The sequence below is a fragment of the Oncorhynchus mykiss genome, chromosome 23 (genome assembly GCF_013265735.2).
Source record: "Oncorhynchus mykiss isolate Arlee chromosome 23, USDA_OmykA_1.1, whole genome shotgun sequence".
Lineage (NCBI taxonomy): Eukaryota > Metazoa > Chordata > Actinopteri > Salmoniformes > Salmonidae > Oncorhynchus > Oncorhynchus mykiss.
The window spans coordinates 23,964,191-23,977,857 of NC_048587.1; the positions used below are offsets into that span (position 1 = coordinate 23,964,191).

A 13,667-nucleotide genomic window follows, 5' to 3' on the forward strand; every position below is an offset into this window, starting at 1 on the left:
TGGACCCGCAGCTAGAACATAACTACGTGTTTTAAGTTTTTATTATGGTTTAAACAGAAGGCACTGTGAATTTTGCGCCTGCTCTGAAATATGTGATATTTGGCTTCTAAACGAGTTGGACAAAGTGGGTTTGGTGTCAGTTTGTATCAGTTTGGTGTCAGAATGATATCTTATTGACTGATGGACGCTGACTTGCTGGCTGACATTTGTACATTTGCAATAAGTTCAAATCAATCTCAGAACAACAGCAAAGGACCTTGTGCATATGCTGGAAGAAACTGGTACAAAAGTATCTATATCCACAGTGTGAGTGGATGAGTCCTTTATCGACATAACCTGAAAGGCCGCTCAGCAAGGAAGATGTCACTGCTCCAAAACTGCCATAAAAAAGCCAGACTACGGTTTGCAACTGCACATGGGGACAAAGATCGTACTTTTTGGAGAAATGTCCTCTGGTCTGATGAAACAAAAATAGAACTGTTGGCCATAATGACCATCGTTATGTTTGGAGGAAAAAGGGGGAGGCTTGCAAGCCGAAGAACACCATCACAATAGTGAACCACAGCGTTGGCAGCATCATGTTGTGGAGGTGTTTGCTGCAGGAGGGTCTGGTGCACTTCACAAAATAGATGGCTTCATGAGGAAGGACAATTATGTGGATATATTGAAACAACATCAAGACATCAGTCAGGAAGTTAAAGCTTGGACGCAAATGGGTCTTCCAAATGGACAATGACCCCAAGCACACTTCCAAAGCTGTGGCAAAATGGCTTAAGGACAACAAAGTCAAGATATTGGAGTGGCCATCACAAAGCCCTGACCTCAATCCTATAGAATCTTTGTGGGCAGAACTGAATTTGCGAGCAAGGAGGCCTACAAACCTGACTCAGTTACACCAGCTCTGTCAGGAGGAATAGGACAAAATTCACCCAACTTATTGTGGGAGGCTTGTGGAAGGCTACCCAAAATGTTTGATGTAGTTGGCTAAGGTGTATGTAAACTTCAGACTTCAACTGTATATATTCTTATTCCATCCCTTTACTTAGATGTGTGTATTAGGTAGTTAGATATTACTGAACTATTAGAACTAGAAGCACAAGCATTTCACTACACTCACAATAACATCTGCTAACCATGTGTATGTGACCAATAATATTTGATTTGAAATGATACATAGAGGAGCACGCACTTGAAAAGTCACCTGGAAGAACATATACTGTACATATCCATTCCCAGATGCTTCATACTGGCAGCATAATATATGTTTTTATTGAATAACTCACATGCACACACACAAAAATACAGAGTAATTCCACATTGTGTGAGCAGTGGTAGTGGGGGACATGTGAGTGGGAGTGTAAGGAGGCAGGGGACTGTGAAGGGTGAGACACTAACTGTAGGGAATACCCCAGAGACCTAGTCTCAACCCTCTCTGAGGACTCAACACCATGGCAACGGAGCCAGGAGATGCAACACTCCGGCCAGAGGAACAGGTAGAAGGTGGCTAACTGACAGCCTCCTCACCTCTATTAATCGTAGGTGAGGAAGGTAAATAACTTTCCCCCTCATGCCCTCTCCTCTTCCCCAACCCCCCTCCTCAAGGACCCTCTATCCTTCACATCCTATCGCTGATACATCATAGCCTTATGTGAGTAATTTATTAATGACTCAATAGAGGTTAACTTCAGGGATATTATGTGAATCTGACTGGGACCTGCCAATGAAACTGATAAAGTTTCAGATACAACATTATTGAGCTGTACAGAATCTGCATACATCCATTGTAGATGTCCTAACACAAAGTGATATGTTGATCCTATTTTTATTTTATTTAACTAGGCAAGTTAAATAAAATAATTAAATAATTAAAATAACAAATTCTTATTTTCAATGACAGCCTAAGAACAGTGGGTTCACTGCCTTGTTCAGGAGCAGAACAACAGAATTTTGCTCTGTAAGCTCAGGGATTCGATCTTGCAACCTTGCAGTTACTAGTCCACCACTCTAACCACTAGGCTATCTTCCACCTTGTGTTGTTCCTGTGTTAGTCCTATCCAACATCTCCAATCTGTACCCATGTCCTCTGTGTTCCATAAACACATGTCCCTCATCCTGACACAGTCTCATAGCACACACAGGCTCAATGAAATGTGTGTAGGCCTATGGTGGTAACTCCTAAGGTGTAAACTTAAGCACAACAATTAGGAAACAACAAAAATGGTGAGCTGCATGTTGTGGCTACCCACTGGGCACAGACGTCAATTCAACATCTATTCGATGTTGGATCAAAGTAATTTCATTAAAATGGTGTGGAAACAGCATTGATTCAACCAGTGTGTGCCCACTGGGTAGAGGGCTGTTTCACCTTGACTGATATTCTTTTACCTTTTTCTGCATTGTAGAATAATAATGACGACATTTAAACTATGACATAACACATATGGAATCATGTTGTAACCAAAAAAGTGTTAACCTGTTATGGCTGCAATCCCAATACCAGTGAAAATAGAGGGCGCCAAATTCAAACCACAGAAATCTCATAATTACACTTCCTAAAACATACATGTGTCTTATATCATTTTAAAGCTATTCTCGATGTTAATCCCACCAAAGTGTCCGATTTCAAATAGGCTTTTCAACGAAAGCACTACAAATGATTATGTTAGGTCTCCACCAAACCACAATAAGCACGGCCATTTTTGTTTGATAAAGTGCATGTTTTGTTTGATAAAGTTCATATTTATATAAAAAAATCTGAGTTTACATTGGCGCATTAGATTCACTAGTTCCAAAAACATAAAGTGATTTTGCGTAGACACATCATTCAACAGAAACACTCATCATAAATGTAGATGATATTACAAGTTATACACATGGAATTATAGATATACCTCTCCTTAATGCAACCGCTGTGTCAGATTTATTTTTAACTTTACGGGAAAAAAAACGCATGCAATAATCTGAGACGGCGCTCAAAAGTAAAAACACCAGAGCCACAAAGATAGCGTCAACATAAAAAATAAATTACATGATAAATATTCCCTTACCTTTGATGATCTACATCAGAAAGCACTCCAGGAATCTCAGGTCCACAATAAATGTGAATTTTGTTTGAAAAATTCCATTATTTATGTCCAAATACCTTCTTTTGTTAGCGCGTTTGGTATATCCAAACGCTAATTCTGGTCAGCGTTTTATCGGACAAAAACTCAAAAAGTGATATTACCGGTCGAAGAAACATTTCAAACTAAGTACAGAATCAATCATTAGGATGTTTTTAACATATAGCTTCAATAAAGTTCCAACCGGAGTATTCCTTCTTGTCTACGTGAGCAATGGAACGTAAGTGACTACCATGAGGAAAAAGAACGATCACAAAATGGCTGCTTGATGGACATCTCATATATTCTGCTCTCATTCACTCCCACAACAACATAGAAGCCTCATTATAATTTATATTGATGGTTGACATCTAGTGGAACCCCTAGGCAGTGCAAATCATTCATATCTCAAAGGGATTTCATTGGGGACTCTGGTGAATACATATAAGCTCAGATTGCTGACTTCCTGTTTTGATTTCAACTCAGGATTTTGCCAATATGAGTTCTGTTATACTCACAGACATCATTCAAACAGTTTTAGAAACTTCAGAGTGTTTTCTATCAAATACTAATAATACTATGCAAATATTAGCAACTATGACTGAGGAACAGGCCATTTGATATAAGCACTTTTCATCCAAGCTACTCAATATTGCCCCTGCAGCCATAAAAAGTTAAACAAATCAAAATATACTTTATATTTGAGATTCCTCAAAGTAGCCACCCTTTGCCTTGATGACAGCATTGAACACTCTTTTTTTTGGGGGGGGGGGGTATATGTTTGGTATAATCAGAATTTATATGAAATATACCGCCGTCGGAGGCTACTGCTTGTGTAGAGTATCTTGGCTACATAGGTATTTGCATTTGGTGAAAAATTGTTTGTCAATTTTGGTTAATAGCCTGTGTCACTCTGGTTGTATGGTTCACTTGGGCTTCATTAGGGTTTATTTGTGAGTAAATCTGGCTTTGATAATAGCCTGTGCTTACTCAGCCACCGACCTCACTGCACATCACTGGGTTGGTGTGTGTGTGTGTGTGTGTGTGTGTGTGTGTGTGTGTGTGTGTGTGTGTGTGTGTGTGTGTGTGTGTGTGTGTGTGTGTGTGTGTGTGTGTGTGTGTGTGTGTAAACTCACTCTTGATGGTTGCTGTCCTAGTACAGTTGTAGAGGATGGCCAGCTCTCCAAACACCTTCCCAGGTCCCATTGTGCACAGCTTCACACTCTCCTTTGTCACCTCCACCCTACCATCTGAAAAATGCACACAAACACACAATATCTTAATGTGTCTGGAAAATAGACACAAACACCCTAAATGCATCTGAAAAATACACAAAGAAGTGACATATCACCTGTACTTGACTTTGCACATCATCATCGCCCATCTAGCAAAGTACAGTACATCAGAGCATGATGCTAATAAACTGATAGACTGTAGGTTCAATCCCTGTATGGATCATACATTATTTTCAACTAGTATGCACTAGCTAAGCACTATGATACAGAATAGAGTAGACTGTGAAATCACACATTTCACAATGGCTTAGCAATGGCTCAGCAACAGTAAGACAGATCAATATAAAATATTAAATCCAAAACAAGGGAATTGGACAGAGACACAGTTATGTCCTGAACTGGTTACGTTTAAGGACATCCTTTCTGTGTGATTGGGGCTTGTGGATGGGGATGGGTGTGATTGCAAAGCCTTTTTGTCTGTGATTGGAGCCGAGTGCAGCTATTTTGTTTTGGAAGCGCCTCATCACGTAAATATGCACACTCCAGAGGAACTAGAGCTCTGATTGTTTAAGAAAAGGTTGACTTGGGAAAAAGACTATGGCAGTAAACAAAGTGATGGGTATCTGATGAAAATAACTGAAGCAGAAGATACACTACATGACCAAGAGTATGTGGACACCTGCTCTGACGGGCATTAATATGTAGTTGGTCCCCCTTTGCTGTTATAACGGCCTCCACTCTTCTAGGAAGGCTATCCACTAGATGTTGGAATATTGCTGCGGGAACTTGCTTCCATTTAGCCACAAGAGCATTAGTGAGGTTGGGCACTGATGTTGGGCGATTAGGCCTAGCTTGCAGTCGGCATTCCAATTCATCCCAAAGATGTTCGATGGGCTTGAGGTCAGGGTTCTGTGCAGGACAATAATGTTCTTCCACACTGAGCTCAACAAACCATTTCTGTATTGACCTCGCTTTGTGCATGGGGGCATTGTCATGCTGGAAAGGGCCTTCCCCAAACTGTTGCCACAAAGTTGGAAGCACAGAATTGTCTAGAACGTCATTGTATGCTGTAGCGTTAAGATTTCCCTTCACTTGAACTAAGGGGCTAGCCCAAACCATGAATAACAGCCCCAGACCATTATTCCTCCTCCCCAAAACATTACAGTTGGCACTATGCATTTGGGCATGTAAGGTTCTCCTGGCATCCGCTAAACCCAGATTCGTCCGTCGGACTGCCAGATGGTGATTCATCACTCCAAAGTATGCGTTTTTACTGCTCCAGATCAAATGGCGGCGAGCTTTACACCACTCCAGCCGATGCTTGGCATTGTGCATGGTGATATTAGGCTTTTGTGCACGGCTTCTCGGCCATGGAAATCCATTTCAAGATGCTTCCGACAGCTATTGTGCTGATGTTGCTTCCAGAGACAGTTTGGAACTTGGTAGTGAGTGTTGCAACCGAGGACAGCTGTTGTTGCTCCTTGACATTTCCACATCACAATAGCAGCACTTACAGTTGACAGGGGCAGCTCTAGCGGGACAGACATTTTACCTATGACGGTGTGATGTTGAAAACCACTGAGCTCTTCAGTAAGGCCATTCTGCTGCCAATGTTTGTCTATGGAGATTGCATGGCTGTGTGCTCGATTTGATACACCTGTCAGAAATGGGTGTGGCTGAAATACGTAACTGAATCCACAATTAATATTTATTTGTGTACTTTCTACTGCTTTTTCTCCCCAATTTCGTGATATCCAATTGGTAGTTACAGTCTTGTCCAATCGCTGCAACTCCCATACGGAGGCAAAAGTCGATAGCCATGCATCCTCCAAAACACGACCCTGCCAAGCCACACTGCTTCTTGACACACTGCTCGCTTAACCCGGAAGCCAGCAGCACCAATGTGACCAGCAGGTGACTGAAGTCAGCGTGCATGCGAACCGGCCACCCACAAGGAGTCGCTAGAGCGTGATGGGGCAAGGACATCCCGGCCAGCCAAACCCTCCCCCAAAACCCAGGTGACGATGGGCAAAATGTGCGACGCCTCATGGATCTACCGACACAGCCCGGGATCGAACACTGGTCTGTCGTGATATCCACTCGGTTGAAGGGATGTCCACATACTTTTGTATATATAGTGTAAGAGAAGAGAAGAAATTAGAAAAAGGGAGAAAAGTCATTAGAAACTTTAACTTCTTGAAGGAGAAACCCTCCTGTCAGAGTTTGTGATAATACAATTGTGTCAGACATGCATATGCGGTGCACACCCCACCATTTCCAATTTTTTTTACTTTCACTTTGCAAAAAAAAACATTTTAACTGAGTTTGAAAACATACAACGTCTGTATTCTTTAGCAAGAACATGAGGTAAGGACAGTGTTCACACACAGCATTGGCGTGTGTAACACTATTGTTTCTGTCCCTCTCCTTGCCCCAGCCTGGGCTCGAACCAGGGACCCTCTGCACACTTTTACAAAAGTCACCCACGAAGCATCATTATCTATCGCTCCACAAAAGCCGTGGTCCTTACAGACCAAGGGTAACGCTGTGGCGGTCATAAAATGTTGTCAGGTAATTGACCGTTAACAGACATAAACACGATTAGCATCTCCTGGCTTCCATGCATAGCCTACAAGCCACTGATGCAGACATTTAGAACATCTCCATAAAACTCAAATAAATCCATTTAATATAGCCTACACCATCACAAAAGATCCATTATTTATTTTAGACAGGTCTAAAGAAACATGATATTAATAAAATGTAGTCTATTTCAGAAGAATAGAATAGCATACTCTGTGCTGTCCTTATGTTAGGCCTTGGTATGGCTATGCCATATGGCTGCGGGCTACACTATTTCATTTAGCAGACAAGATTTGCTCAGAATTTCGTAGCATTTTTTATTATCTTATAGTATGAAGAATACAATTGACCATAGCTGAATAAAATAAAAAGGATATTTCCTCCAAACGATTTCCAACAAAGTGTGTTAACCTGTTGAAGCACTATTTTTATGTTTGGAAAAATAACGTTCCCAAAGTAAATGGCCTATTTCTCAGGACCAGATGCTAGAATATGCATTTAATTGACAGATTAGGATAGAAAACACTCTAAAGTTTCCAAAACTGTCAAAATATTGTCTGTGAGTATAACAGAACTGATATTGCAGGCAAAAACCTGAGGAAAATCCAATCAGGAAGTGCCTCATATTTTGAAACCTCTCTGTTCCTATGCATGCCTATCCTCCATTTAAAGGGATATCAACCAGATTCCTTTTTCTGTGGCTTCCCCAAGGTGTCAACAGTCTTTAAACATAGTTTCAGGCTTTTATTTTGAAAAATGAGCGAGAAAGATCACATTGCGTAAGTGGATAGGTGGGGGCTCTCAGAGTGAGTTTTGCACAACAGAGTAAAGCGGCCATTGTTTCTCCCTGTCCTAGCAGCAAGCTTCCTGATGCTAAGTGTACTTAATGTTTTGTCATGCGATCGATAAATTTACACAAACGCTTGGATTGCTTTCGCTGTAAAGCATAATTTCAAAATCTAAGACGACAGGTGGATTAACAAAAGGCTAAACTGTGTTTTGCAATATTGCACTTGTGATTTCATGAATATAAATATTTTTTAGTAATATTATTTGACTGTGACGCTATGCTATTCAGCAGTTGCTGATGACAATTATCCTGCTTAAGGGATGGGTAGCGTCAAGAAGTTAAGTGGTTAAGGAAGAAACATTTAGAGTTATTTATTATGATGATCTGATTATGATGATCTGAAAAAAGTTGCATGAAAGGCATGAGCTCTGATTTGTTTCTCGTGCAGGCTTCACACACCCCATCAGTCTCTCATTCACAATTTGTATGCCAGTTAGGCTCTACACCCATTGTAAAGTGGATTCATGTGATTCATTTTAAGAAGTTAATTGTCTGCTTTAGTGTTTTGATATAAATCTTATCAAAACATATAGGCCTATGGGTTAGGCTACATGAGGTGTGTGACTATGATTTTAACAATGGCGCCGTTTTACAGGCTCCTAACCATCGGCAGGACATAGCAGCTACTTCTGGTAAGACAAGGGGCGGGGTGTGTCTCTATTTGTCAATAACAGCTGGTGAGCAATGTCTAATATTATTGCTCGCCTGAGGTAGAGTACCTCATGATAAACTGTAGACCACACTATCTACCAAGAGAGTTCTCATCTATGTTATTCGTAGCCGTCTATTTACCACCACAAATCGATGCTGGCAATAGGACGGCACTCAACGAGCTGTATAAGGCCATAAGCAAACCAGAAAATGCTCACCCAGAAGTTGCGCTCCTAGCGGCTGGGGACTTTAATGCAGGAAATGTTGAACCCATTTTACCTCATTTCTACAAGCATGTCACATGGGCAACCAGAGGAAAAATCTAGACCAACCTTTACTGCACACACAGAGATGCATAAAAATGTCTCCCTAGACCTCCATTTGGCAAATCTGACCATAATTCTAACCTCCTGATTCCTGGTTACAAGCAAAAACTAAAGCAGAAAGTACCAGTGACTCGCTCAATACGGAAGTGGTCAGATGACGTGGATGCTACGCTACAGGACTGTTTTGCTAGCACAGACTGGAATATGTCCGGGATTCGTTCAATGGCATTGAGGAGTATACCACCTTCATCAATAAATGCATCAACGACGCTGTCCCCACAGTGACCGTACGTACATATCCTATCCAGAAGCCTTAGATTACAGGCAACATTCGTACCGAGCTAAATTCTAGAGCTACCGCTTTCAAGGAGCGGGACACTAATCCAGATGCCTATGAGAAATCCCGCTATGCCCTCAGACGAACCATCAAACAGGCAAAGCGCCAATACAGGAATAAGATTGAATCCTACTACATCGGCTCTGACGCTCGTCGGATGTTGCAAGGCATGCAAACTATTACGGACTACAAAGAGAAACACAGCCACAATCTGCCCAAGTCAAGCTACCAAGCTACCAATCTGCCCAAGCGAGCCTACCAGTCAAGCTAAATTCCTTTTATGCTCGCTTCGAGGCAAACAACACTGAAGCATGCATGAGAGCACCAGCTGTTCCGGACGACTGTGTGATCACGCTCTCCATAACCGATGTGAGCAAGACCTTTAAACAGGCCACGGGGCCAGATGTATTAGCAGGACATGTACTCAGAACATGCGTGGACCAACTGGCAAGTCTCTTCACTGACATTTTCAACCTCTCCCTGACCTAGTCTGCAATACCTACATGTTTCCACCAGACCACCATAGTCCCTGTACCCAAGAAAGCGAAGATAACCTGCCTAAATGACTACCGCCCCGTAGCACTTACGTTGGTAGCCATGAAGTGCTTTGAAACGCTGTTCGTGGCTCACATTAACACCATTATCCCGGAAACTATAGACCAAGTCCAACTCGCATACCGCCCCAACAGATCCACAGATGACGCAATCTCTATTGCACTCCACACTGCCCCCACCCACCTGGACAAAAGGAATACCTATGAAAGAAAGATGTTAATTGACTACAGCTCAGCGTTCAACACCATAGTGCCCACAAATCTCACCAGTAAGCTAAGGATCCTGGGACTAAACACCTCCCTCTGCAACTGGATCCTAGACTTTCTGACAGGTCGCCCCCAGGTGGTGAGGGTAGGCAACAACACATCCGCCACACATCCGCCACTACTTTTACAAAGTAGTCTGTGATAAATAACACAATACGTTTCATCTGAGTATTTGTTCTAGCCAAAATAATACATTATGCTTTTTTTACTCAGAAACTAGTTGTATGAGCTCAGGTCAATGAGGCCTTACAGGCCATAAATAGCAAATAGAAGTTAAAATCGTGTAATGTTCACAAAAACTTAAGTTGATAAAAAGATCTAACACAACATTAGGTAATAATATATGTATTAGTTTGCCTTTATAATAAGCTATAATTGGGCAGTCATTTTGGACCGGGAACACAGAATTAATTAACATGAAATTAACACAACAGGAGGGTTAAGAAAGTTTTTAGAAGGTTAGATGAGAGAGAGAGAGAGAGAGAGAGAGAGAGAGATATCACCTTACCTTTAGGCTCAACTGGTGGACCATGAGTTGATACACCAACTGTGCTGCAAAATCGAGACACCTCTGGGAAATTAGTGTAATGTGGAACCTCTCTCACCCTTTTCATTACAATAACGTAACTGTTTCATCTCTGCCACTTCTCCAGTCATCAAATGCGATTATCTCTCTTGTATGACAGATAATTGAATGACAGAGAATGTAGGGGGTTAGCCGTACACCCTTATTTTCCATTCATAGGAGGAGTCAGGGCCAAGATGCAGCAGTTTTATGTTTTCATACCAAAGTAACATGCTATGTTATTAGTGGCTAGCATCACAGATTCCTCTGTATCCGCTGATAAAAACACTTTCTATCACTTTAAATTTCAAGCTTCTGAAAAAAAACTTCTAATTTCAAGCTTCTATATTTCAAGCTTCTACCTTCTCCTCCCTCCTTAATCCTCCACCCCTTCCTCCTTAATCCTCCACCCCTTCCTCCTTAATCCTCCACCCCTCCCTCCTCCTTCTCTGTGGACAACTTTGTCAACCACTTTGAAAAGAAGGTTGACATCGTCCGCTCCTCATTCACTCAGCCTATTTAGTCCACTCGTCCAACGCACACAGAACTACCCTACACCTTAACCTCTTTCTCCCCTCTCTCTCCAGATGAAATCCTGCAACTAGTGAGTTCTGGCGGCCCGTCAATCTACCCGCTTGACCCCACTCCCTCCCTTCTCCAGACCCACGTCCTCCCTGAATACTAGCTGCGTCCCCTTTGAATTCAAAATGTCAGATCTGCTCCCCAAGAAACCAACATTCGACCCCTCTGACGTCAAAAACTACAGACCGGTATCTCTTATTTTTTTATTTTCAAAACACTTGAGCGTGCTATCTCTGACCAACTCTCTCACTATCTCTCTCAGAACAATCTTCTTGACTCTAAGCCTGTTAGGGATAGGGGGCAGCATTTTCACTTTGGATGAATTGCGTGCCCATAGTGAACTGCATCCTACTCTGTCTTAGATGCTAATATATGCATAGTATTGTTACTATTGGATAGAAAACACTCTGAAGATTCTAAAACTGTTTGAATTATGTCTGTGAGTATAACAGAACTCATAGGGCAGGCAAATTTCCAAACAGGAAGTGGAAATTCTTGGACTGGTCGAATTTCAAGTCATCACCTATTCACATCCAAATAAGATATGGATAGGTTCGCACTTCCTATGCCTTCCACTAGATGTCAACAGTCAGTAGAACGTGGAATGAAGCCTCTAGTGTGATGTATGACCGGATGGGAGGGGATTGAGTCAGTGGTCAGTCAGAATGCCAGTTCCTGGTTGCGCACATTACTGTTGATATCGCCTGCGTTCCATGACTCTGTAGACAAAAACGAATGCTCCGGTTTGAACGTTATTGGATATATATGAAAATAACATCCTGAAGATTGATTCTCTACTTAGTTTATTCGACCTGGAATATAACTTGTTGAAGTTTTCGTCCGAGTTCTTCTGGACCAGTGCCAGCTTTTGGACATGTGAACTAACCGTGCTAGCAAAAGCAACTAATTGGACACTAGTAATGGACGTTATGGAACAAAACAACAATTTATTGTGGAACTAGGACTCCTTGCACTGCATTCTGATGAAAGATCATCAAAGGTAAGGGAATATTTATGATGTAATTTCATATTTCTGTTGACTCCAACATGGCGGAGAAATATTGTTACGTCTTAGCGCCGTTTTAGATTATTGCATGGTATGCTTTTTTCGTAACGTTTTTAAAAAATCTGACACAACGGTTGCATTAAGAACCAGTGTATCTTTAATTATATGTAAAACATGTATCTTTCGTCAAGGTTTATGATGAGTATTTCTGTTATCTGGCATAGCTCTCTGTAATTACTCCGGATATTTTGGAGGCATTTCTGAACATGGCGTCAATGTAAACCGATATTTGTGGATATTAATATGCATATTATCGAACAAAACATAAATGTATTGTGTAACATGATGTCATATGAGTATCATCTGATGAAGATTATCAAAGGTTGGTGATTAATTGTATCTCTAATTCTGCTTTTGTGACTATCTTTGGCTGTGTTTTTTGGGGTTTTGTGGTGATCTAACATACATATATGTTTTGTTTTCGCTGTAAAACATTTTAAAAATCGGACATGATGGGTAGATTAACAAGATGTTTATCTTTCATTTGCTGTATTGGACTTGTTAATATTTTAGAATTTCCCGCGCCAACTTTTCAGCTGAATGTTGGGGGGGGGGTTCCGTTAGCAGAAGGTATGTCCTAGACAGGCTAACCAGTCAGGTCACTCAACCGAGACTGCTCTTTTCACTGCCAAAGAGGACTCCTCCTCCTCCTCCTCTGTTCTCATCCTTCTAGATCTATCATCTGCCTTCAACACCATGAACCTGTCACACCCTAATCTGTTTCACCTGTCTGTGCTTGTCTCCACCCCCCACCAGGTGTCTCACATCTCCCCTCATTATCCCCTGTGTATTTATACCTGTGTTCTCTGTTTGTCTGATGCCAGTTCGATTTGTTCGTCAAGCATCCCAGCATTTTTTCCCTTGCACCTGTCTTTTATATTGTTCCTGTTTTCTAGATTAACCGGTTTTGACCATTCTGCCTGCACTGACCCTGAGCCTGCCTGCCGTCCTGTACCTTGCTGCACCATACTGGATTATTGACCGCTGCCTGCCCTGACCCTGAGACTGCCTGCCGTTCTGTACCTTTTGGACTCTGATCTGGATGACCTCTGCCTGCCCTTGACCTGTCATTTTGCCTCCTGTCATTTTGCCTGCTGTCTGCATCTGGGTCTTCCCTAAAACGTGATCGAACCATCAGATTCTTCTATCCACCCTCTCAGGGCTGGGCGTCTCAGGCTTTGCACATTCTTGGATTGCATCCTACCTGGCAGGTCGCTCCTACCAGGTGACGTAGAGAGAATCTGCATCTTCAACACATACTCTCATCCCCAGGGCTCAGGTCTCCTTTTCTCTCTATACATCAAGACTATGTGCTCAGTCATATCCACACATGGTCTCTCCTATCATTGCTATGTGGATGACACTTAACAACTTTTCTCCTTCCCCTCTTCTGACACCCAGGTGGCAACATGCATCTCTGCGTGCCTGGCAGATATCTCAGCTTGGATATCGGCCCACCACCTCAAGCTCAACCTTGACATGATGGGGCTGCTCTTACTACCGGGGAAGGTCTACCCGCTCCAAGACCTCTCAATCACGGTTGACAACTC

At 42.1% G+C, this 13,667-nt stretch overlaps 1 protein-coding gene across 2 annotated transcripts in view; it reads right to left on the reverse strand.

The window, feature by feature from the left end:
* Nucleotides 1-13,667, reverse strand: part of LOC110502467 (cGMP-dependent protein kinase 1) — a 169,354-nt gene that overhangs the window by 96,552 nt on the left and 59,135 nt on the right. For both annotated transcript variants that reach the window (XM_021580501.2, XM_021580500.2), the window contains exon 3: nucleotides 4,238-4,351. In XM_021580501.2, coding sequence (XP_021436176.2) covers nucleotides 4,238-4,351 — 114 coding nt within the window. The remainder of the gene's footprint in view (nucleotides 1-4,237; nucleotides 4,352-13,667) is intronic.